At 47.1% G+C, this 25,581-nt stretch overlaps 1 protein-coding gene across 2 annotated transcripts in view; it reads right to left on the reverse strand.

Annotated features, from left to right (window-relative positions):
• cntnap2a (contactin associated protein 2a) overlaps positions 1-25,581 on the reverse strand; it is a 511,778-nt gene that overhangs the window by 171,444 nt on the left and 314,753 nt on the right. For both annotated transcript variants that reach the window (XM_077244572.1, XM_077244573.1), the window contains exon 11: positions 11,860-11,966. In XM_077244572.1, the coding sequence (XP_077100687.1) occupies positions 11,860-11,966 (107 nt within the window). The remainder of the gene's footprint in view (positions 1-11,859; positions 11,967-25,581) is intronic.

Consider the following 25,581-nt stretch of genomic DNA (forward strand, 5'->3'; position numbering starts at 1 on the left):
AGATTCACATCATATTTCTATAGACAGGAATAATATTTGTTGAATTTATACCCAAATGCGTCGATGTAATCATTATGATCGCTTCTTACTGAGATGTGCTGTGTTTTCAATTCATACCAATAGCCTGAGGGCGCTATATGCACAATAACAGTCCATATATGGACCACGAAGAAGACCCATAGTCATGTGACATTCCAGGACGTCACTGATACAGAAAGTAGCTGACAGAGATCGCTGTAACATGCAGATAAAGATGTTTTGAAGACAATAAACATGATTGCAATGATATTTGAGTTACCTGTGTTCTTCAAGCCATGCCAGGTATTTCATAATAATAGATTATATTTATAATGTAATGCTAATCGATATAGATTTCATCATCGTGCAGAACACTATAAATAATACATTTTCTGTCGGATTTTTTTTTATCTGAAGCCAAATTAGATCACAGAAGATTATTTAAAACACTCGACTTGCGTTATAAAGTAAGTTTGGAGCACAAACATGGTTTTAATCTCATAAATGGTCGTGTATTGATGGTGTGCTAAGCTAACATGCTAGCTAGCCCAGGTGCACCTGCCACCAGCAGTTATTGTTTTATGATTTTTTTCTAAATAGGAATGCTTACTGAAATGTTTCAGTGCATTTGATACCAGTTTCAAATATTTAGTGAGAACTTTGATAAAAGAAATTAGGGTTTGAAACCCTATGAATAGCCTGTGAATAGCCAGTCGTTAGTAGCTATAATGCAGACAAAAGAAATGCATATTTAAAACCATAACCAGTCTGGAGAGGTGTAAATGTGTGCAGGGAGAGACTGACTCTGAATGGGGCTCGTTTGCACCACAAAATAATAGAGACAATAGACTGATTAGATGACTCAGAAGATGACTAAACATCAGTTTGCATTTTAGAGTCTAATCAAAATAAAGTAATTTGACATGATCTTGAAAAACATTTAACTAAATACAGAGTTTTAGACTTATCATTTTCAGATTTTAAATATAAAATGGTCACACATATGGCTTTAGCTGCAGTGCATTTCTAGATTCCACCAGGGCCAACTTCAATTTTATTTTTATGAAGATGTTTCATAAAAGTAAATTTCTAATAACTTTACAAAACTTTGAAGCTATTTAAACATTTTTTTTTCATTATGACAATAATTATTTCTACATTTACAATAAACTACTAGGTGTCAGCATTCAAATGAGATCATACTTGTGCTTTTAGTGCAAAGGGTTCATGAACTGTATCTGTTTAAGTTTGGGTATGCCATTTCTGGGGATTTTTCAAAAGTGGCCTTGAAGGTTAACAGGTTAATGTGCTTGGACACAGAGCTCTGTGAACAGCCAGCCTCTTTAGCAATGACCTTTTGTGTCTTGCCCTCCTTGAGCAAGATGTCAATGGTCGTCTTTTGGACAGCTGTCAAGTCAGCAGTCTTCCCCATGATTGTGTAGCCTACAGAACTAGACTGAGAGACCATTTAAAGGCCTTTGCAGGTGTTTTGAGTTAATTAGCTGATTAGAGTGTGGCACCAGGTGTTTTCAATATTGAAACTTTTCACAATATTCTAATTTTCTGAGATACTGATTTTGGGGTTTTCATTAGTTGTCAGTTATAATCATCAAAATTAAAAGGAATGAACACTTGAAATATATCAGTCTGTGTGTAATGAATGAATATAATACCCAAATTTCACTTTTTGAATGGAATTACTGAAATAAATCAACTTTTTGATGATATTCTAATTATATGACCAGCACCTGTATTTGTGTTTCAATTCACAATATAAATATATACCTTGACTTTAGCCTATAAGGTTAGGTTTAGAACATGGTGTTCCCTTTCGTTGTCACTCCGAGTTACGTCGGATGACGACGAATGGGGTTTCGCTTAGAAAGCATATCAACTTCGAGTATTACAAAACGAGCCAATGGCAAAGAAATGCCATGGGTCTGCGGAATTTGCATGGCGTAACTCCGCCCCACCTCGTGGGTATAAAAGGAGGACGCCGGCAACAGGCAGATATGTTTTCGCTTCGGAGCCAAGTGTAATTCTTCACTCCTTAAGCTATCTCTGATTGTCAGCTTCTTACGAGACGAGCAACTCTCCAGTGTTGGTGTGACGGCGATCTCCCGGCGAGTGCACACTTCCTGCTTATCTCAGCGTGGTTTGCCAGCGAGTGTGTTCTCCGCGGGCGCTTCAGCACTGAGTTTCTCTCACAAAAAGAGCTTGCACGCGGCACGTCTTTTTAAAGATGCCTCGCCCGTGTACTTCTGGTTGCGGTCGACTGGTGTCTGACTCTGATGGGCACGAGCGCTGCTTGGTGTGTTTGGGCTTTGATCACGCTAAGGCAGCGCTCGTGGATGAGTCATGTTCTTTCTGTGGGAACATGACCATCGCAACACTTAGATCGAGACTCAAGGATCTCGCAAGAGTGAGAGTCCCCTCATCCACACCCCGATCTAGCACCTCCTCGAGAGGCTCTACTTCGGCTGGTGGCCAGGGTGATCTGAGGGTGACTGTGTGGAACAAAGCGCCGACTATGTGTCCGTGCCCCGCAGCACCTTCTCCAGTGTTGCAACCCCCGAGCGTTCAGGGGATCAGTGTCCTTTGGCGCTCCAGAGGAAGATGCGATGTCAATCGCAGCATCACTAGGCGGGTCTGATTCGTCTGGAAGTGACGACTCGTCACAGCTGCCACCCTCGGGTGTGAATACGGCTGTGGCTCAGTCCGATCCAGAGATGACGGCCATGCTTTCCCGGCTGGACGATTGGTTTTTGGGTGCAGCTGCGGCTTCCCGTCCTCAGCCTGCCCCAATACCTTTATTCCCGGACGTGCATGATGAAATCTCGAAGTCCTGGAAGACTCCCATGTCTTCCCGCGACCGCTCGTTGATTTCATCCGCCTTTCCTCCCCTCGATGGGGCAGCCGCCCGTGGGTACACTGGGCTCCCCCCGGTTGAGCGCTCTGTTGCGATGCAGCTGTGTCCTCAGAGTGCTTCTTCTCGCGGCGAGCCTAAGCACCCATCCAAGGCCTGTAGGTTCTCGTCTACCCTAGTGGCGAAGTCCTACAGAGCGGCGGGACAGGCGGCTGCCTCTTTGCATGCCATGGCCACTCTGCAGGTCTATCAGGCGCAGATGCTAAGGGACATGCACGAGGGTAGGACTGACCCAGGGCTCTTCGATGAGCTGCGCGCCGCCACCGACCTCGCCCTCCGGGCGACGAAGGTGACCGCACGCTCCCTGGGTCTGGTGATGTCCACAGCTGTGGTCCAGGAGAGACACCTATGGCTGAACCTGGCTGACATGCGGGACGCTGAGCGCTCTCGCCTGCTCGACTCCCCCATGTCCCAGGCCGGCCTATTCGGCGGTGCGGTGGAGGACTTCGCCCAACAGTTCTCCACCGCCCAGAAACAGACTGAGGCCATTAAGCATATTCTGCCCCGACGGCCCGCTGCTGCCTCCACCCAGCCGACCGGGCAGGTCCCTCAGTCTGTTCGCCGCCGAGGGCGCCCTCCTGCGGCTCCCGCCCCTCCCGCCCGGCCCAAGCAGCAGCCTCCACCCAGGCCCGGTCGCGGAGGAAGTCGTAAGAAGGCGCCCAGCCCTCTCCAGCCCCGCCCCCCGCTAAACGCCGGGCCAAGCGGCGCTCCTGAGACGGGCTGCTCAGGGATGCTGAAAATTACTTCTCAGGAGATGGTAGCAGGACCACTCCTTCCCCCGGTGGAGGGCCGGGGGAGAATCTTTTATTCTCCACTCCCCGCTGCTCACCCACGGGTGGGCAGCACCCTAATGTGGTTAAAGAAAGAAGTAACATTCCCATCCCTGACCACACAGAGTTCTCGGACGACACGGTGCGCCGCCTCCGAGCCGTGCACCCCTCGTCCCCCTCTGTCCCAGAGCCGGTTGACAGTACGCGCCGTCCCCGGACCGTGCCGCTCTCTTCCGCCTCTGTCGCCAGCCCCCTGGCAGAGCAGACCCCGTGGAACGTTCTTCCTTCCCTGGTCTCCTCTGTCAGGGCGCGGTTAATGACTGTGCCCCCACACCGGGCCGCTATGCCGTCCACGTCCGGGCCAGTCATTCCGCCCTGCTGCACCATCGGTGGGAAGTCTGTGGTCCGTATGACCCCGCTGGTACAGTTCTTGGGAGCCTGGCTAGAGCTTCCCCTCCTGTCCCGCTGGGTCGCACGGACGATCAGGCTCGGCTACGCGATTCAGTTCGCGCGGTCTCCTCCCCGCTTCAGGGGAGTCCGCTCCACTTTGGTCGGTGGCAACGCCCCTATCATGAGAGCAGAGATCGCCACCCTGCTGGCGAAGGGTGCGATCGAGACCGTCCCTCCGGCCGAGATGAGGACCAGCTTCTACAGCCCGTACTTCATTGTCCCCAAGAAAACCGGTGGGTTACGGCCAATCCTGGACCTGCGTGTGCTGAACCGTTCCCTTCACAGGCTGCCGTTCAAGATGCTCACTGCCAAACACATTCTCGGATGTGTGCGGCCCCAGGATTGGTTTGCAGCAATCGACCTAGCTCACTCTCGAGACCAGGTATGCGAACACAGAGACCTAGTGCTCCGGCACCTAGCTCGTCTGGGCCTTCGGGTCAACTGGGAAAAGAGCAAACTTTGCCCCGTGCGGAGGATCTCTTTTCTCGGTATGGATATCGACTCGGTCGCCATGTCCGCGCAGCTTACGAGCGAGCGCGCGCAGTCACTGCTGACTTGCCTGAGACAGTTCGAGGGCAAGAGTACGGTTCCACTGAAACTCTTTCAGAGGCTCCTGGGGCATATGGCATCTGCAGCCGTGGCAACGCCGCTCGGATTGCTTCATATGAGACCGCTTCAGCGTTGGCTTCGCGACCGAGTCCCGAGGTGGGCATGGCAACACGGCACCTTCCGAGTAACAGTTACTCCGTCTTGCCGTCAGACCTTCACCCGTGGTCGGACCTCAGTTTTCTACGGGCCGGAGTGCCCCTGGAACGAGCTTCGCGGCATGTTGTTGTAACGACAGATGCCTCCTCCACGGGCTGGGGTGCCATGTGCAATGGACGTGCTGCCGCGGGCTCCTGGACAGGACCCCGACGCCTCTGGCACATCAATTGCCTCGAGTTGCTGGCCGTACGTCTTTCTTTGCGCCGCTTCGGGGCCGTGCTCAAGAACCAACACGTACTAGTCCGTTCAGACAATACCGCCACTGTAGCGTACATCAACCATCAAGGTGGTCTACGCTCCCGCCGTATGTCGCAACTCGCCCGCCACCTCCTCATATGGAGTCAGAAGCATCTGAGGTCGCTTCATGCCATTTATATCCCCGGAGCCCTGAACTGTGCAGCCGACGAGCTCTCACGGCTTCAGCCCCTCCCGGGAGATTGGCGACTCCATCCCCAGTCGGTCCAGCTGATTTGGGACCAGTTCGGGGACGCACAGATAGATCTGTTTGCCTCTCACGACTCGACCCATTGCGCCCTGTATTATTCCGTGACCGAGGGCACGCTCGGCACGGATGCACTGGCGCACAGCTGGCCGCGGGGCCGCAAATATGCGTTTCCCCCAGTGAGCCTTCTTGCGCAGACCCTGCGCAAGGTCAGGGCGGACGAGGAGCAGGTCATTCTGGTCGCGCCATACTGGCCCGCCCGGACCTGGTTCTCCGAACTAGTACTCCTCGCGACAGCACCTCCCTGGCCGATTCCCCTGAGGAAGGACCTCCTTTCTCAGGGACGGGGCACCCTATGGCACCCTCGTCCCGATCTCTGGAACCTCCACGTGTGGCTCCTGGACGGGACGAAGCAGGTTTGAGTACCCTTCCACCTACGGTGGATGCTACCATCACTTCCGCTAGAGCGTCGTCCACGAGACACGTCTACGCGTTGAAGTGGAACCTCTTCGTCAACTGGTGCTCTTCTCACCGAGAAGACCCCCGGAGATGTTCGATTAGTGTCGTTCTTTCCTTCCTTCAAGATAGGCTGGAGCGAAGGCTGTCTCCCTCCACCCTGAAAGTCTATGTTGCCGCTATTGCCGCACACCATGACCCAGTCGAAGGTAAGTCTGTTGGAAGGCACGACCTGATCATCAGGTTCCTGAGAGGAGCGAGGAGACTGAATCCTCCTCGCCCTCCTCTCGTTCCCTCTTGGGACCTCTCAGTGGTTCTAACTGCCCTGCGGAGTGCTCCCTTTGAGCCTTTGCAATCAGTGGAGCTTAAGTTCCTGTCTATGAAGACAGCGCTCCTGGTTGCATTGGCCTCCATCAAGAGGGTGGGGGACTTGCATGCATTCTCTGTTGACGAAGCGTGCCTGGAATTTGGGCCGGCTTACTCTCACGTGATCCTGAGACCCCAGCCTGGATATGTGCCCAAGGTTCCTACCACTCCCTTCCGGGACCAGGTGGTGAACCTGCAAGCGCTGCCCCCGGAGGAGGCAGACCCAGCCTTGGCACTGCTCTGTCCAGTACGCGCCCTCCGCGCCTATGTAGACAGGACGCAGTGTTTCAGGACCTCAGACCAGCTCTTTGTCTGTTATGGTGGGAAGCTGAAGGGAAAGGCTCTCTCCAAGCAAAGGTTGTCTCACTGGATAGTGGACGCCATTGCCTTGGCATACCAGCAGCAAGGTCGACCGTGCCCCCTTGGTGTGACTGCCCACTCCACCCGGAGTGTGGCATCCTCTTGGGCTCTAGCGCATGGCGCCTCGCTAACAGACATCTGCAGAGCTGCAGGCTGGGCGACACCTAACACATTCGCCAGATTCTACAATCTCCGAGTGGAGCCAGTGTCCTCTCATGTACTCGCTTCAACCAGCTAGTACTGGACCCGCTCAGGTGTCTTCGCTTGCTCGCCATTCCACTCCACGGACTGGATACGTGCGATATTCTCCTCAGGTGAGCTTCCCCGAAAAGCCCTGAGTTCCTCCAGCACTCCTGACGTTGGCGCCAGTGTCTATTGCCTGTGCGTCGGCTAGGTGCCTCCCGTGTGCATGGTCCCTCCCCTGAGCGACCCCCACATGTGTATTTCCACTGTAAGCCTCCCGAGCATGTGTCTTTCCCTTGGCAAGCCACCTTGCCACCCCTGGGGTTGAAATATTCCACCTGCGGCTGGACACCCCAGTGTTCTCCATGTCTCCTTCGGGTCACATGTGTATTCTCTAAGTCCCCCCCTCTGGGTTGGCAGTAATTGCATATTTCCCCTGAACTTGGGATATGCTCCCCAGTGTACCTTGGTATTCCTGTGCTAAATAGGAGTCCTTCGTCCGTGCCAGTCTCACGACAGGGATCTCAGATTTACGCAGGGCACTGGAAGACAGCTAAGAAGGTGGCGTGATTAGACTGGTAACCCCATTCGTCGTCATCCGACGTAACTCGGAGTGACAACGAAAGGGAACGTCTCGGTTACGTCTGCCTGCCACTTTCCGCTGTACCGCGGGGATCGCCTGAGCTCAGTCTTGGCTCCTCAGCGAAGAAACATATCTGCCTGTTGCCGGCGTCCTCCTTTTATACCCACGAGGTGGGGCGGAGTTACGCCATGCAAATTCCGCAGACCCATGGCATTTCTTTGCCATTGGCTCGTTTTGTAATACTCGAAGTTGATAGGCTTTCTAAGCGAAACCCCATTCGTCGTCATCCGACGTAACGTCTCCGTTCCCTACTCAGGGAACGAGGGTTACATACGTAACCGAGACGTTATCTGTTCTGACATACAGTGTTAAAGCATTGGTAAATTTGCCAGTAAAAATCCAATGTTTTGGTCTTGTTTGAGCTTGTGTGTAAAAGAAGTTCAAGCATTTTAAATTTGTGTTAATTGTATGCAGTTTGTGTTAAAGCAACAAGAAATGTGTTAATAGTATAGCTTACACAGACGGCTGTAGTGTTAAGAGTTTAGGAAATTTGTTAAAAGTATTGAAAAAAATGTCATAGCGATTGTAAAAAAAATGTAATTATAATCATAAATTATAATTATAATCTAACATTTTTGGAGGTTCACCTCCAAATCTTAATTAAAACTCTTACATTTTAGCAAATAAGACAAATAATATTTTTCTTTTATATTAACTTTCGCCAAAACTGGGCTATGAGCACTATTGATGGAAAACTAATTAGAAAAATTTGAAATTAGAAAAGTGTAAAATTAAAATACCAACTCTGCACACATTATGTTTGCAGATTGCAATCTGAAAATATCCCCATAGTACATCCAGAACAAACGCAAGGTAACTATCCCACTAATCAAACTAGGAAAGAAAAGCATGAGCTAAATAGAAAGTACTTAGTTAATAAATATTGAATGACAGAAACAGCAGTTCCCTATCAGTCGCTCACGTTCAACATTACGTCGACGTGACAATGTAATTAGGATCACTTCAGGGAGCCCTTTCATCTTCGAGTGTGTACAGAACGAGCCAATGAATTTTGGCGTGCATGAAATGCGTCACGCACCCCGCCCCGTAGTGCGGGTATAAACAAGAAGCGGGCGCACTCACTCATTGTCTTTCACGTCGGAGCCGAGCTTCCTGTTCATCTCTGAACTCTGCAGACTGCTATTGTTCGTTTGAAGACTCACGACTCTCAAGACAGTGTTCGTGTGATGGCGTGAGCAGTGAGTGGCCGCAAACATTTCTGTCTTCAAACAAACTGCTGTTTTCACAGCAAAGAGCTTGTGTCGGTTTCGGTGGGCGTTCCATCAGTGTACACAGTACACAGCGGCCATTCCCTGGGTGCCTCAGCACTGTGAGAGTTCACAAAAGAGTACTATCTTTCACAAAAAGAGCAACACAAACGTGACCCTGCGTCCTTTTCAGGATGTCATTCCATTTGTGCGTTTCTGGATGCGGTCGTCCCCTGACGCCAGCAGACGGCCACAATAGTTCTCTCAATAGCCTCTCGTGTTTGGGCATTCAGCGACCGCTTCCTCCTGGCGGGGAAATCCATGCCTCCCATCCAAGGCATGTAAGTTTTCGTCCGGTCTTACGGCGAAGGCTTACAGAGACTGTGGACAGGCTGGTTTCTTCCTCAGTGCCATGGCGCTCTTGCAGGTCCACCAGGCCTACTGGCGAAGGACGCAATCGAGCCCGTCCGTCCAGCCGTTGTGAAGACCGTCTTCTACAGCACGTACTTCATTGTACCCAAGAAGGGTGATGGGTTACGACCAATCTTGGACCTGCATGTCCTAAACCGGTCCCTTCACAGTTCAAAATGCTTACGCAGAAACAAATGTTCAAGTGCATCCGTCCCCAAGATTGGTTTGCAGCGATCAACCTGAAGGACGTGTACTTTCATGTCTCGATTCTGCCTAATTTTCGGTGGACGAAACGTGTCTATAATTAGCCCCGGCTAATTCTCACGTGATCCTGAGACCCCGAACCAAATACGTGCCCAAGGTTCCTACCACTCCCTTCCGGGACCGGGTGGTGAACCTGCAAGCGCTGCCTTTGGAGGCGGCAGACCCAGCCTTGGCTTTTCTCTGTCCTGTCCACGCTCTGCATCTATACGTGGACAGAATGCAAAGCCTCAGCACTTCAGATCAGCTCTTCGCCTGTTACGGAATCTAGCAGAAGGGAAAGGCTGTCTCCAAGCAGATGATGGCCCACTGGATAGTGAATGCCATCGCCTTGGCTTACGGTACCCAACGCGTGCCCTTCCCGCCCGGATTGAGAGGCCACTCCACTCTGAGTGTCGCTTCTTCTTGGGCGCTGGCACATTGCGCCTCGCTGACAAATATCAGTAGAGCTGTGGGCTGGGCGACACCTGACAGGTTCGCTAGGTTTTATAGCCTACGTGTTGAGCCGGTTTCTTCCTGTGTGCTCGCTTAAACCAGCCGGTAACACCGTAGTTCCCGCTCTAGTGTTGGCTTGCTGCGCCACTCCCCTCCACATGGAGCGGATACGTCCACTTTTTGCTCCAGTCGAGTTTCCCACTTTGGCGAACCCTGTTGGCAGACAGATGTTGCGGAGCATGTGTCGCCAGTCCTAGGGCTCGTATGCTTGTGTAACTTGTGCTAAGCCTAGGTTCCATATGTGCCGATCCTTGCGGCAATCCCATATGCACATTCTTTCCCTGGGCAGAGTCCACTCTGCCGTCACTGTCGGGTGTAGCCTCCCCCTTCTCAGGATGGAGCCACCCCAGTGACACTCCATATGTTGCTCTGCCCCTAACCGGCCAGTCCATATGTGCATTCTCCACGTTACCTCCCTTCGGGCAGGATGTGGCTTCTGCAGCGTCCCTCTCCCTTGGAAAGGCACGCTGTCCCAGTGTTATCCAAAAGTTCCACTGTGTGGGGTATAATGGAACAGCAGTTTGAACTCCTTCTATGCAGGCCTTCCACCCCAGCCAGTTGGGGGTCTGAGAGTCTTGCGTAGGGCGTTGGATGTGGCAGCAACCATGGCGTTTTCCATAGGGATCCGAATTACATCGACACGTAGAACGTGAGCGACTCATAGGGAACGTCTCGGTAACAAATGTAACCCTCGTTCCCTGAAGGAGGGAACGGGAGACTTTACGTCCCGTCGCCCCTGTTGCTGACTATCGCTGTAATGGCCGTCACTATCTCGGCTCCTCAGCGAAAAACAATGAGTGCGTGCGCCCGCTTCATGTTTATATCCGCGCTGCGGGGTGGGGTGTGTGACGCGTTTCACGCACGCCAACGTCCATTGGCTCGTCCTGTAGACACTCGAAGATGATAGGGCTCCTTAAACTAATCCCAATTACGTCAACAGTGGCGACGTGACGTAAAGTCTCCCGTTCCCTCCTTCAGGGAACGAGGGTTACATTTGTAACCGAGATGCTTTCCCTATGGGGAGTAGTATAAAAAAATAAATAGTTATATTTTTTTCAAGCTTGACTAATGACCAATACAACCATTTTTTTGTATACGGAGAGGTTTGAGGGGAGTAGCTCAACAGAGTTCAACATCTTTCATATTGACTTATGTGTAACTGTTGCAACTTTGTAACTTCTAGTCTCTTCTCCTCTCCATCTAACCCCTGGGGTCCTAAAGAAGTTTCAGTCAACTATTTCTCTCAGAACTGATCCCAAACAGACTACATAGAGAATACAAAAGACGTTTCATATGAATCAATAGCTCTGTCTCAAAACCTACTGAGCCTTTGAAGGAGTCGTAGTAGGTGCCACTCCATACAGTATCTGAAGGTCATTCTGAAAGGTAGGCGACTTAAATTTGAAAGAAACCTCGTTTTGGCCAAATTCTAGAGCAGCAGCATCACATGTTAATCAGAAAAAAGGAAATTACATCAATCAAATATGGATCAATTATGGATGTGGCGAGAGAATTACACTTACATTCAATATCGAAAATTATCAATATAAATATTTCAGCATAAATAAAACGCATCATTAGCTTAGCAACATACTAACATCAAACTATACTGAAATCAATGCTGATTAAAGTCTCCTTTGCTTCCATTTCAGTTGGTATTTCAAAATATAATTTAAACCTGGTAACAAACTGAACATTTTTGAATTTTGTATTTAAGTTGCTATAAAAGCAGTGGAAACAAGAAAACATCTACATATTTAGCATCTAATTCATAGGTAAAAGCAAATACAGAGGAAGCAAATACTGTTACACTGAACCTTTACAATTTTTAGAAAGGTCTTCTAGAAGTTCGTTAAACAGAATGATGTTCCTCTTGTGTGTTTCCAATTCTCCTTTTTGCTTAATTTCACAGAAAACAATGTCATTCTTTGTTCCATTTTTGTAAGTTATGCTCACATGCTGAGGTTTTACACAAAATGACCCTTTATATCTGAGAAAGCATGACATGTATCAGAATAAACAACCAGCAATAAGCCCGGAAACATATATGCACAGTTGCACACATATCCCTACAAAAAAAGATACACCCAAACACACATTCTTACATGTGTGACAGGTGGCTCCGGTGTACCCCGTTCCATCACAGGTGCAAGTGAAGCCGTCCCAGGTCTGACTGCATCGGCCTCCATGTTCACAGTGGTTTGGCATACATCTGAAAAAAGAAAAGGTACAGATCACAATTACACATTTAAATGCATGTCAGACCAATATAAAATGCTAGACTACAATCTTTGATCATTGCAACTCATTTTGCTGCATTTTCAAGTTAAAGGGAAAAAAAATTCTAAAGTTCTCTTCCCATGCACTGTGCTGTTTTAAATAGAAGAACAATTGTTTTCCAAAGTACTGAAGCAACAGGTTTTTTTTTACATCTGATATGACACTCTATAGGGTGAAAAAATAGTTACCATCCATGGTTCAGCACAGCAGTACTATTTTATTATTATTTGTATAATATTATAATAGTTATTAATAATTTGAATTCGCTTTTACTTTTTTATATTTTAAATTTTTAATTTCAATTGTAGTTTATGTTTTACTGATTTTATTTTGCTCTTGTTTTTTTATATTCCTAGCTTTAATTAAATTAATTAAAATATTTTTATATTTTTTTTTTAATAAATTTACAGTAACAACACTGTGGTAACTGGCAAGGTACATATTTGTGTAACACAAAACTGTGATACGGATCAAATTGAGAGAATTTTAAAAATTAAAATAAAGAAATTACAGAAATCTAACATATATTTATAATATCAGAATATATAAAAATTATATACTACAAATTTCACCAGGAATAATTTTATGTCGACAGCATTTCCCCGAAGTCCCCTCCAAAAAAGAGACTATCTCTAAGCATCTCATCAACAGTAAAAAAGTATGTAATTTCCACATGGCAATTGCACACACACAAAGTTGTTTTTAAGCAGTGCAGATTTGCCAGCATCTTTTATCTTAGTCTCTACTTAAATCGTAATTAAAGCTCTAAAGTTAAATCAATTAACGGCTTCACTGAATTTCTCCTGAACTTAATTAAGAAACAGTCATCTTCAGATGTGTTTACAATTGGCCAAGGATCAAAACTGAAATCTGGTGATGTGGCGCTCATTCTGTGCAAAAAATTATGCTGAACACTAGCTGTCCACTTCCACAGCTCCTCATACAGTCCTGCCAAATGCACGTCAAATCCATTAACACGGCAAAATGCGGTATGAAATGAAATGAAATGAACAATCACCTTGGAGCTAATACTCATTAGGCTGATGTCTCATAGGAAGAGCTGTGACAATGCCACTGACAATGAACCTTAAGTCTGACAAGTTCTTCAACACAGCTATTGTCGTACTATGCTGCCAAACTGTAGTTTTTGTATAGGATGACATGTCTCGATTAATTAGGTTACCTCATTGGCCATCTGTCCCTAGAGGAGAAAGGTACAGATAGAGTTTACGCTGTTCATTAATCCAACTCCTGCAACCGAATAGTCCCTGGAAATTTGTGGCCACTGATGACTCAGTCCAATAATAAAAATTAAGTCTGAGTCGACAGGTACTGTCACTGGGAGATAAGACCTTGGTAAAAGCTTCTTGGTAATAGATTCAAAAAAAGACTTGGTAATAGCTGAGCTCTCACAAAACAGAAAGTTACAAACATTTCACTATTGTTCCTTGCCAAGCAGAGAGCTGGAGAATGCAGAGCAGTGAGCCTGAACAAGCATTTCCTGTTGCATGGTCATTTAGCTTCCCGCAGATTTCCATCATAATTTCCCAAGGAAAGATAAAGAGTGCGAAAGTAAATGTGCGCATGTTTGTGTTTAGGAAATGTCTTATTGACGAAATAAAAACTATTATACTGAACCAGTTTAGCCTATACATTTTTTCTTATACAGTATGTAATATTTGTAAGCCTGATTTATTCTAGTAAATGTGTAATCCCAAACATTCCTCTCTCACGTGTGTCTTTTGAAAATTGTATTAATTTGAGTGAATCGTTTCATAAATATTCACTCTCTCCTGCAACAGTGGAAAGTCTGATTCAGTAAACTAATTCATTCTTAAACATTCATCACTCAAATGCATCACTGGGAAATTTGATTAATTTGAGTGAATCTTTTCATAAACATTCACTCTCTCATGCAACAGTGGAAAGGATTCACTCTCTGCTTTGTCCTTGCTGCGACGTAACAGAACGACCGACCAAAAATGAATCCAGCAGCCAGTCTCTTTCGCCTCAGCCAAGGTGACCGCCCTATTGGGAAATATTTGGAGGAGTTTTGTGGACTTTGTGATGGGGTGGACGTTGATGATAATGTCTTGAAACACATGTTCCGTTATGGCCTTACGGACCTCCTAGAGTACCTTATGCCGGACAACACCCCTCAATGGACGTTAGAGCAGTACATTGATATTGCCCTTCGGATAAGCTCTGCGCTTCACGCCAGCCACGTCCAGCCAGAGACCGTCCAGCCAGAGACCGTCCAGCCAGAGCTTCACGTCAGCCACATCCAGCCAGAGCTTCACGCCAGGCGCGTCCAGCCAGAGCTTCACGTCAGCCACGTCCAGCCAGAGCTTCACGTCAGCCACGTCCAGCCAGAGCTTCACGTCAGCCACGTCCAGCCAGAGCTTCACGTCAACCACGTCAAGCCAGAGCCGAGGCCCTCTTCGCCGCTGGTCCTGCCCAGCTCAAGGCCCTCTTCGCCGCTGGTCCTGCCCAGCGCTCAGTCCTCTTCGCCGCTGGTCCTGCCCAGCTCAAGGCCCTCTTCGCCACTGGTCCTGCCCAGCTCAAGCCCCTCTTCGCCGCTGGTCCTGCCCAGCGCTCAGTCCTCTTCGCCGCTGGTCCTGCCCAGCTCAAGGCCCTCTTCGCCGCTGGTCCTGCCCAGCTCAAGACCCTCTTTGCCGCTGGCCCTGCCCAGCGCTCAGTCCTCTTCGCCGCTGGTCCTGCCCAGCTCAAGGTCCTCTTCGCCGCTGGTCCTGCCCAGCTCAAGGTCCTCTTCGCCGCTGGTCCTGCCTAGCTCAAGGCCCTCTTCGCCGCTGGTCCTGCCCAGCGCTCAGTCCTCTTCGCCGCTGGTCCTGCCCAGCTCAAGGCCCTCTTCGCCGCTGGCCCTGCCCAGCTCAAGACCCTCTTCGCCGCTGGCCCTGCCCAGCGCTCAGTCTTCTTCGCCGCTGGTCCTGCCCAGCGCTCAGTCCTCTTCGCCGCTGGTCCTGCCCAGCTCAAGGCCCTCTTCGCCGCTGGTCCTGCCCAGCTCAAGACCCTCTTCGCCGCTGGCCCTGCCCAGCGCTCAGTCTTCTTCGCCGCTGGTCCTGCCCAGCGCTCAGTCCTCTTCGCCGCTGGTCCTGCCCAGCTCAAGGCCCTCTTCGCCGCTGGTCCTGCCCAGCTCAAGACCCTCTTCGCCGCTGGCCCTGCCCAGCGCTCAGTCTGCTTCGCCGCTGGTCCTGCCCAGCGCTCAGTCCTCTTCGCCGCTGGTCCTGCCCAGCGCTCAGTCCTCTTCGCCGCTGGTCCTGCCCAGCTCAAGGCCCTCTTCGCCGCTGGTCCTGCCCAGCTCAAGACCCTCTTCGCCGCTGGCCCTGCCCAGCGCTCAGTCTTCTTCGCCGCTGGTCCTGACCAGCCCTCAGTTCTCTTCGCCGCTGGTCCCGCCCAGCTCAGAGCCCTCGCCGCTGGTCCCGTCCAGCCCTGAGCTTTCTTCTACCGATCCAGAGACTGTTCAAGTCACGTCTGCCGATCCAGAGACTGTTCCAAGTCACGTCTGCCGATCCAGAGACTGTTCAAGTCACGTCTGCCGATCCAGAGACTGTTCAAGTCACGTGCGCCGATCCAGAGACTGTTCAAGTCACGTCTGCCGATCCAGAGACTGTTCAAGTCACGTCTGCCGATCCAGAGACTGTTCAAGTCCAGTGTGTGTGTTGTCTGTTCCCGAGCCATTCTGTGTGTTGTCTGTTCCCGAGCCAGTGTGTGTGTTGTCTGTTCCCGAGCCAGTGTGTGTGTTGTCTGTTCCAGAGCCAGTGTGTGTGTTGTCTGTTCCCGAGCCCGTGTGTGTGTTGTCTGTTCCCGAGCCAGAGCCAGTGTGTGTGTTGTCTGTTCCTGAGCCAGTGTGTGTGTTGTCTGTTCCCGAGCCAGTGTGTGTGTTGTCTGTTCCTGAGCCTGAGCCGGTGTCTGTTCCTGAGCCTGAGCCGGTGTCTGTTCCTGAGCCTGAGCCGGTGTCTGTTCCTGAGCCTGAGCCGGTGTCTGTTCCTGAGCCTGAGCCTGTTCCTGAGCCTGAGCCGGTTCCTGAGCCTGAGCCTGAGCCGGTGTCTGTTCCTGAGCCTGAGCCGGTGTCTGTTCCTGAGCCTGAGCCGGTGTCTGTTCCTGAGCCTGAGCCGGTGTCTGTTCCCGAGCCTGAGCCGGTGTCTGTTCCTGAGCCGGTGACTGCTCCTGCCTATGACCCCGTAACTACCCTTAAGAAATTTTTTGGGGGGGGTAGTAGGTCCTCGCCATGGCAACTTAGGGGCCCACGGCCACCAGAAAGATCCTCACCGCCCTGGCCACCCGAAGGGTCTTCTCCGCCCTGGCCGCCTGAAGGGTCTTCACCGCCCTGGCCGCCCGAGGGGTCTTCACCGCCCTGGCCGCCCGAGGGGTCTTCACCGCCCTGGCCGCCCGAGGGGTCTTCACCGCCCTGGCCGCCCGAGGGGTCTTCACCGCCCTGGCCGCCCGATGGGTCTTCACCGCCCTGCCCGCCCGATGGGTCGTCTGCTTCGCCCTGGCCGCCCGATGGGTCGTCTGCTTCGCCCTGGCCGCCTGAACTGCCTGCTCCACCCTGGCCGCCTGCACATCATGCTCCACCCTGGCCTTCCGTCCTGCCGCAGTCTCCAGGTCCTCTTCCGCTCCATGGGCCTGGCCCTCCATCCCGCCCCCGGGTCCGCCTCTGCTCCACCTCCCTCCTGGACCGTTCATGAGGAGCGTCTGGAATCCGCTCCTTAAGTGGGGGGCTATGTCACGATTCCTGTCTTATGTTTTCCTTGTCTTGTGTTGACTTTTGTTATTTCCTGTCCTGTGCCATGTTTTGTAGTCCTTTGTAGTTTTTCTTGTTTATTAGTCTCTCCAGGTGTTTCTAATTAGCCCCGCCCCCTTGTTATCTTGTTTGCCTGTGTATTTAAACCCCTGTGCTTCAGTTGTGTTTTGTCGGTCGTTGTTTAATGTTGCTTGTAGTCTGAGTACCTTGTTCCTAGTTCTGAGTTTACCCTGGATTACCTGTTTGTTGGATTATTAAAGTGCTTGCATTTGGATAAACTCTCTGCTTTGTCCTTGCTGCGACGTAACAATCTCTATGCAACGGTTGAAAGTCTGATACATTCTAGTGAAATTATTTATTTGAAAGGGTATAAACAAAAACAGTCCAAAACAGATTTACAGATTCAAATTCTCGTGCAGCATTTTAAATAGATTTTTTAAACAAAAATTAAAAGTAAAATAATAATATTTATATTATTTATATTTAGGTAAAAGTTGCTTTTCATCTCTACATTTTTGGATTAAATATTAAAACACACCCTCATTATTGAATCTACCCTAAAGTTGGATTTAGTATAAACGTAAATATAATATTGGATAGTTACATATTTAAAAATAGTACACCTTTAAGTTGCTTAAAGGGTTAGTATACTCAGAAATGAAAATTAAATTGCCTAAATTAAATCTGTTGTTCATCATATAAAGTGACTATGTATCTTTAGAAGACTTAGAAGGTTTTAACTGCTTGATTAATATATGCAGATACGATCTCTTTATATAGGTTTTGAACTATCTGAGGTTTGTACAAATAGACTTTCAATGGAGGGACAGAAATCTTTCAGATTTCATTAATAATATTAGTTTAGGGTCCAATTCTGACTATTAACTAGTTGCTTATTAGCGTGCATATTACTAGAATATTGGTTGTTTATTAAATGACCATATTCTACATCCCTTAATACTACATAAACTTAACAACTAACTTATTGACTATTAATAAGCAGCAATTAGAAGTTTGAGGCAAAAGTCATAGTTAATATTGAGAATTAGACCCTTATCTTAAAGTGTGACCGAAGAACATTTTAATAATCTAAAGAACCTTTTCCACTGTACAGAACCTTTTGTCCAATTGAAAGGTTTCATGGATGCTAAAGGTTCCTCATGGAACCACTAATAGCTACTTTGAAACTGTTATTTGTTAAGGTAGTTGAACTGCAGTCAAGATACTCTTTTGAAAGGAGCTAAATTATAGTTTAGAAAATTGTAAATAACTAAAAAATGAAAATTCTTTCATCGGTTACTCAATCTAATGTCGTTCCAAAACCCATAAGACTTTCATTCATGTTCAAAACACAAATGAAGATATTTTGGTCACACTTTAGTTTAGGGTCCAATTCTCACTATACATGTGACCAAAATATCTTCATTTGTGTTTTGAACATGAATGAAAGTCTTAGAATGATACAAGATTGAGTTGAAATCTTGATGAAAGAATTTTCATTTTTGGGTGAACTATAATTTGGCTCTTTTTTCAAAAGAGTACCTTGACTGCAGTTCAACTACCATAACAAATTCCAGTTTAAAAGAAGCTTCCCCTACCTTGGAGACCGCAGCATCGCTTTTCCTGGCTGTTTACATCCCTAGCTGTGCTTTTGTAATGGAAAGTGACAGTTTTCTAATGCAACCATTATGAACAGCGAAAGCACGTGGCTTAAAGTGCCTCTGTCAGATTAGATTTGTTGGTGTGAGACACCAATCAGCATCTCCTCAGAGATGGGTGCAGATTAGACCCCTCTCTTCCCATCTCACCCTCTCAGACCCCTGACTCGACACGCCATTACGTCAAACGTTTTGCACAGATATTTAGAATGAGTCACATTCTAAGAAGGCCTTCTAGAAGTTCTGCAGAACAGCTTATCCGTGAAATAGCTTGATGTGAGAGAAATTGATGTGTGTGAAATACTGTAGGGGTGAGAAAAAAAATCTCCCACAGAAGGAGAGGATGTGATTTGAGCTATATCTAACTGCGAGGTTGTGTGTTTTAGTGTCTTCCTGGAGGGAGAATATGGAATATTCTTTTACATGTCAAACACAGGGACACGTTTGGTAAAGGAGATTGATAGTGCATCACCTGGCCTGATAAAAGCGAACATAAAATCAATGGCGTAGTGAGCGGGTGGCCCCCCTTTCGATCCCACCTAATGAGTTTGCTCCTCACTGTGCTGGCACTGTGGAGGTTTGCCAGGGAAGCATCATTACGCTGACGGAAAAACACACAGGGAAAGTGTTCAACAGTCTCTTGCCTCCTCTATTATTACAGTTCACTCTGTTTGGAGTCGGTATCCAGCCTGATCTAATACAGGAAAAGATTTTTCCCTGAGGGGACTTACAACTAAATGTATTGCAGTAGAAACCGTAATCTCAAAAACATAAATAAACAACGCAGTAAAGACAGAAAGTTCATCTGAAACATCATCTAAATATTGTCAGGGCGAGGGATGTGCATTTAAATGGCATAAAGACGTGCAGAATGAACTGATCTTGTCTTTAAATCATGTTGAGAATGTACTCAGCCCTGAGCTATAAGGCTAATGAGACGCATTAAAGAACAATGCATCTTTACACACAATTAAAGTGGGGTTTAAGCTTCTAACTGAGCTGTAAGAAATCTAATGGAATGTAAACAATGCCTCCATATGTGGCTCTTTATCACTAAGGAGCAATATAAATTACCTAGAATTTTTTTTTATAAATGAGCAAATAAACACAAAGCAAGCAAATAGTTATTCTTATTAATTTGCATTTCTTTGCACTTAACGTGGGGGGCCATTAATGTCAAGTCAATTGCAGTTTAACCTGAGAATTTTTTTTCGCATTAGCACAATTCCAGAACTATCTAATGAGAAGAGCAATCATTTTACAAGGTGGCAATTCCATATGAATTTGTATGATGTGATTCGATGTGGAAATGTATGATTTTCAGAAATAAAGTATGTATGAAGGTCCACCCATAATCCTAACTAGGGGTGTACGAATCAACCCCAAATTGCCCAAAATGTAAAAGAGATACGAATTGCCATGAGAGTGTGCTGGCATTTCCCAATCTTGCAGGAAGGTTCTGAGGGCTAAGGTACAGAGGATGCAGCAGACTACCGTGATTGACATACTTAATTGGAATATTACGAAATACTACAGACACTTGAAATGGCAGACAGGACATATTTTTGTATTCAACTGTGTTGCTTTTCCATTGTTTTTCTACGTAAACATACGCTAGACAGATATATTTGACTGGATGCATGTGCGCCTTTCAGCGTGAAAGAAGTTCTGGGCAGGTGAAGGAACTGTCACAGTCCCGAGCTTGCCAGTGCTGCATGGTAGTGAACGTTTATCATTTGCATGAGTTTTCAAGCCTTGCCAATTTAACAATTCAAGTGCAAGACTATGCGAAGGAGAACTCACCAGGGTAAAATTAATTCTCTTTCACATCTCCTTGCGCTTAAATGGACAAATTCACACATATTTATCTCAAAATGCCTGCCTTGGTGAGTATCCTAGTAAACATAGTCGGTTATGGCTTAAGTAAAAGTAAACACTAGAGAAAGACAATGAATTTGAATCAGTATATTGGTTCCATTTTTTATTAAAGCTCCAGTAGGTAGCTTTTGTAAACAAATATTTGTTAAAACTCTCATTATGTCCTGAAAGTAGAATATGAGACAGATAATCTGTGAAAAAAAAATCAAGCTCCTCTGGCTCCTCCCTGTGGTCCTACTGCCATTTGCAGGAATACACCGCTCCCGGTCAGAAACAACCAATCAGAGCCAGGAGGAATGTCTTAGCAGTGTCAATCACGCTCGTGTACGCGCTGATCACCCCTCTCTTGCACAGCGCGAGCGCGTACCGTCGTTCGTGACTCTCCTGTTCAAACCCGTTCATCCAAATGAACGAATCTTTTTTCGAGTCATTTCGTTCATTCAACGAACAAAATGACTCGAAAAAAGATTTGTTCATTTTGAATGAGTCTTTTTCGAAGTCATTTTGTTCATTCAATGAACGAATGACTCGAACAAAGATTTGTTCATTTGGATGAACGAGTTCGAACAGGATCACGAACGTGCATCACAGAACAGAGCAAGGCGAGCATTTGTGCTAATAAAACTTAAAGTTTTTTATTTATTTTTGAAATGACCAATCGTTTCACTAGATAAGACCCCTATTCATCGTCTGGTATCGTTTAAAACCCTTTGAAGCTTCGCTGAAACTGTCATTTGGTCCTCGAAACGTTTGTGTCCTATTGAAGTCCATTATATGGAGAAAAAGCCTGGAATGTATTCATCAAAAAACTTAATTTCTTTTCGACTGAAGAAAGAAAGACATGGACATCTTGGATGACATGGGGGTGAGTAAATTATCAGCAAAAGTTTTTTTTTAAAGTGAACTAATCCTTTAACGTTATCTTAGTAGCTATAACTTATAGAAAGAGTGCAACCTTATAAAGTTACATGTATTGCAAAATACATAATGATTTGGGGACCAAGTTTGTAGTCAAAGTATGGGCAGGCCATAGTCAATGTAAAGCATATTGTTGAAGTTTCGTCCCTATTAGTGAATGTTCCATAACTGTTTATAATCCGCCGTCATCGGTGGTCCTGCTTACTAGCCTGCGCGTTCACGGCAGGCTCCGCTGTGGGGGAGGAGCTGTGGAGGGAGGGCTGTAGTGCAGCAGAGAGCAAGGTGGTTGGACCTGTAAGTTGTGCTTGTTCAAATTTTCAGGCTAAGTCAACATTTTCTCAAAACTCCCTACTGCAGCTTTAATGACTGTTTACTTTAAAGGGGTCATGGATTGAGAAATCAACTTTTCCTTGAGCTTTTGATATATAAAATGTCATCGTAATATAAGAATATCCTGTAAGTTTCAGAGCTGAAAACTTCCTTGTTGGTCAAATAAAAGCTTTTATTGACAGCTGTCTCATGAAATGAGGGATCTGAGAATTGACAAATCTGTGACGATAGAGAGCAGCGAAACACCGCCTTCAACAGAAGAAGACCAACACCTAATTCTGTAGCCTTCGCCGATCGACGCATGACATGTACTAGGTAAATAGCATAGGCCTACGTGGTGCTAAACTGGATCGAGCTACCAAGCAATAAAAATGCCACTGAAGATTACAAAATATTGTGCAGTGCCTGGTTGTGGAAGAACACAGTTGCTGCATAAGCTTCCTTCGGATTCCAATTTTAGGAGTGCGTGGTTGAACTTTATTTTTTATGAAGTTCCGGCTCAAGTGGGTAACATTTATATGTGCTAGTATTGCATTGTTACAGATAATTTTATGTCTACTGATTATGTGTATGTCTGTGATAGATATAGATCTAGATCTAAATAACGCTATAATCAACTCTTTTCACGATTAGTTAACCTTGAGAGCCGTAATAGTAAAATCTTGCTAAAGGTTTTCGAGAGAGTTCCACATGTAATACTTAGCTATTTCTTATGGAAAGATGACAGCCAATCACAGCAGTGGGCATTTACACTAAAGTCTCACAGCAAACACACCCCTTTAAATAGAGCATTTAAATCAGAGGGCTAAAATCAGGCTAGGAAAAATGCCTTTTATTTCTAAATTATGAAAATTTTTATTGTAACATTATAAGTGCACACCAGGAAACGATAAAACATTGCAGTTCATGACCCCTTTAAAATTTGCTCTTTGAAATTTATATTAGTTAGATAGTAGTTTTAGCTGTGGTATTGAAATTGGAGCTGGTTAAAGTGAGTCCGGTTAGTGAAAAGTGGTGAAAACTGTTTAGTGAATAGGACCCACCCCGTTATGTTCTGTTAGTTTCTGTTTTCATGGACTTTCAGTTTGTTTTCATTTGTTACGTGTCCCGCCACTCATCTGTCTCCTTGGTTACCGTCATTATTGCAATGGTGCTTATGAAAAAACAACAAAAGGCGGAATTATATAATTAACGAACAGATGATGCAGTATTTGAAGGGTCAGGTTGATGTTAAATTACCATAAAGACAAATCTGATTAGTTGTGATTAAAAGCAAGCTGCTTGACCCTCAATTATCTTTAATTTGATGGTAAATTACTGTTTTCTTGCACAATGGATGAATACATTAGCCCTCACATCTGTTTAGAAATCCTCCTGTCAGGATGATGAGAAATCCTCCTGTCTGTAACCTGTCTGGTTATTTCATGAAAACATTAAAGATACAAATGGAACAGTCAACATATATATCTTGAAATGCAGGGCTTTCAAAAATATTGCTTTTCTGTTTAGTTTAGTTTTTTTCCCCTCAAGTTTTTCAGTTACTTTGCTCATTTTTGTTGTGCGGTGCACCTTGTAATAGTTGGGTTCTCTTACAAGAGGTTCTCTCGTATTGCGTAAGTATAGCTTACGCTACGGAAAGATTCATCTTTGAGATATTGAAGCCAAAAAAGTATCCTTAATTTTTGTATCCATTGTCAACACAGTGCCGCAGCTAGCAGACCTTGAGCAGGCTGTCTGCAGGAACTGCTGCAGCCTACCACTGAGCCCGACGTGACGTCACGTCCAATGAAGGGCGCTCGCGCCTTCACAGCGTCGAAGCCCGCCAGAATGGGCGTGGCTTAGCGTATATAAGCAGGCTCGGAGGCTGAATTCTCTGATTTTCATCTCTTCAGCAAGCTCTTCGCATCGCTGGATCTAGAGAAGCCGCCGCCGTCGTCGAAACAGCGACGAGCCAGCTAAGGACAGTGCCTGAGAAAGTCGGCTATCTTCGCCATCTTCAGCCTTCCGTGCCAGCTACGCTATCCGGCGACGTATCCTTACTATACTATCTAAAAGAGCGCGAGACGTTTTGCCTCGTGCAGAGCCCCTCTCAGCGTCGGAGACCGCCACGTTATCTGCGCTCTCTGCCTGGGACCGGACCACGCTGCTCTTGCCCTCTCTACCGGAGGATGTGAGGACTGTGAAGAGCTTCCGATGTCGACCCTGCGGGCTCGACTCGAAGCTTGCAAAACTGAAGCTGTCACTCTGCCCTTTGTGGGACCGCGCAGGAAGAAGCGCCGTTCCCAAAGACCTCCGGAGCCTGCGGCCGCTACGACACACTCGCCGGAGTCCCTCCATCGAGCCTCACCTTCTCCGCCGCCCTTCACCGACGCGCAGCTGCCGGCTACGGCCCGCTCTGCCCCCGCGTCTTACGATGAGGCGGAAGGACCCGCCACTATGGACAGCTGTTCTATCCTGGCTTCTGATAGTGAGGGATGGTCGAGTTCTCAGCACTCCACCGCCTCCTCGACCCAGGAATCCGACAGGGCCAGCACCGGAGTGGACGCTGAGTTGATGCCCTCCGAGAGATGGCGCTCAAAGTCTGCTTTGCCGTCTAAAGCCTGCAGGACTACATCCTCTCTTGTTGGTCGCGCATACGCCACCGCCGGACAAGCAGCTTCCGCCATGCACTCCATGGCTGTCCTACAGATCCTACAAGCCGTTCTCCTCCGTGAATTGGACGAGAAAGGCCCGGATAGTTGCAAAGGAAACTGAAGTTCCCGCCCTGCAGGCGAAACTACTATCAGTCTAAGTGAGAGGTCAGTTCTGCCCAGGTACTATCGTGCGCAAATTACTCTCATGTGACTAGCTCTTCTGGTTGAGCTGCACTGTATCAGGTTATGTGCTATATGCTTATACATTGACCGGCATCGCCGCTCAGTATTCCCTGTGAGTGCTTTTACTGCGCTTATATTACATGCGCTTATTCCCGCTGATCTGGGATCCCCGTATCTTTCTGGGACTCATAAGTGGATGCTGGCGCTCACGGCATTGACAAGGGGTTCCCGTAGCGTAAGCTATACTTACGCAATATGAGAGAACCTCTCATAAGAGAACGTACTCGGTTACCTAATGTAACCTCGGTTCTCTCTAGAAGAGGGAACGAGTATTGCGTAACCTGCCATGCTTGCGCCACGAGCGTTTTTTCTGCTTCAGTCGATGAAAACCAGAGAATTCAGCCTCCGAGCCTGCTTATATATGCTAAGCCACGCCCATTCTGGCGGGCTTCGACGATGTGAAGGCGTGAGCGCCCTTCACTGGACGTGACGTCACGTCGGGCTCGGTGGTAGGCTGCAGCAGTTCCCGCAGGGCAGCCTATCAGCACGCTAGACAGCCTGCTCAAGGTCTGCTAGCTGCGGCACTGCGTTGACAATGGATACAAAAATTAAGGATCATTTTTTGGCTTCAATATCTCGAAAAGATGAATCTTTCCGTAGCGTAAGCTATACTTACGCAATACTCGTTCCCTCCTCTAGAGAGATCCGAGGTTATGTTAGGTAACCGATTACGTTTTTTGTTCATACTGTGTCTTTTATTTTAGGCTTTGTACAGCTATTGTTTTGAAGTTTTGTTGATGTTCTTTGTTAAGTTAATAGTGCTGTGTCCGAATATGCCTACTTACCTACTACACAGGTTATATAATATCCAGTACTTATAAATAAAAGTGGCAAAAACACCAGCTACAATGGTTTCTTGTTCCTCACCCTTTGTTTTACATTATCAATAAAGCTCCATTACCAGGATTTGCATCTGATGTATTCACAGTAATGTGGCAACCAAACAAAAACGCTAAGCCTTGGAGAGTGAAAGTGTGTAAAATCAATCTAAAGATAACAACCAAACGTAGGTCTCCTGTTCTCACACAGCATCTACATGCTGATTAAACTCCTCATTTGCCATTGAAGTCAAGGAATGAAGAAGGTCAACTCCAGAGAGAGCAGGCAGAAAGCAACAGATCC

The sequence above is a fragment of the Siphateles boraxobius genome, unplaced genomic scaffold (genome assembly GCF_051911475.1).
Source record: "Siphateles boraxobius isolate OS27281-9 unplaced genomic scaffold, OSU_SipBor_1 26, whole genome shotgun sequence".
Classification (NCBI taxonomy): domain Eukaryota; kingdom Metazoa; phylum Chordata; class Actinopteri; order Cypriniformes; family Leuciscidae; genus Siphateles; species Siphateles boraxobius.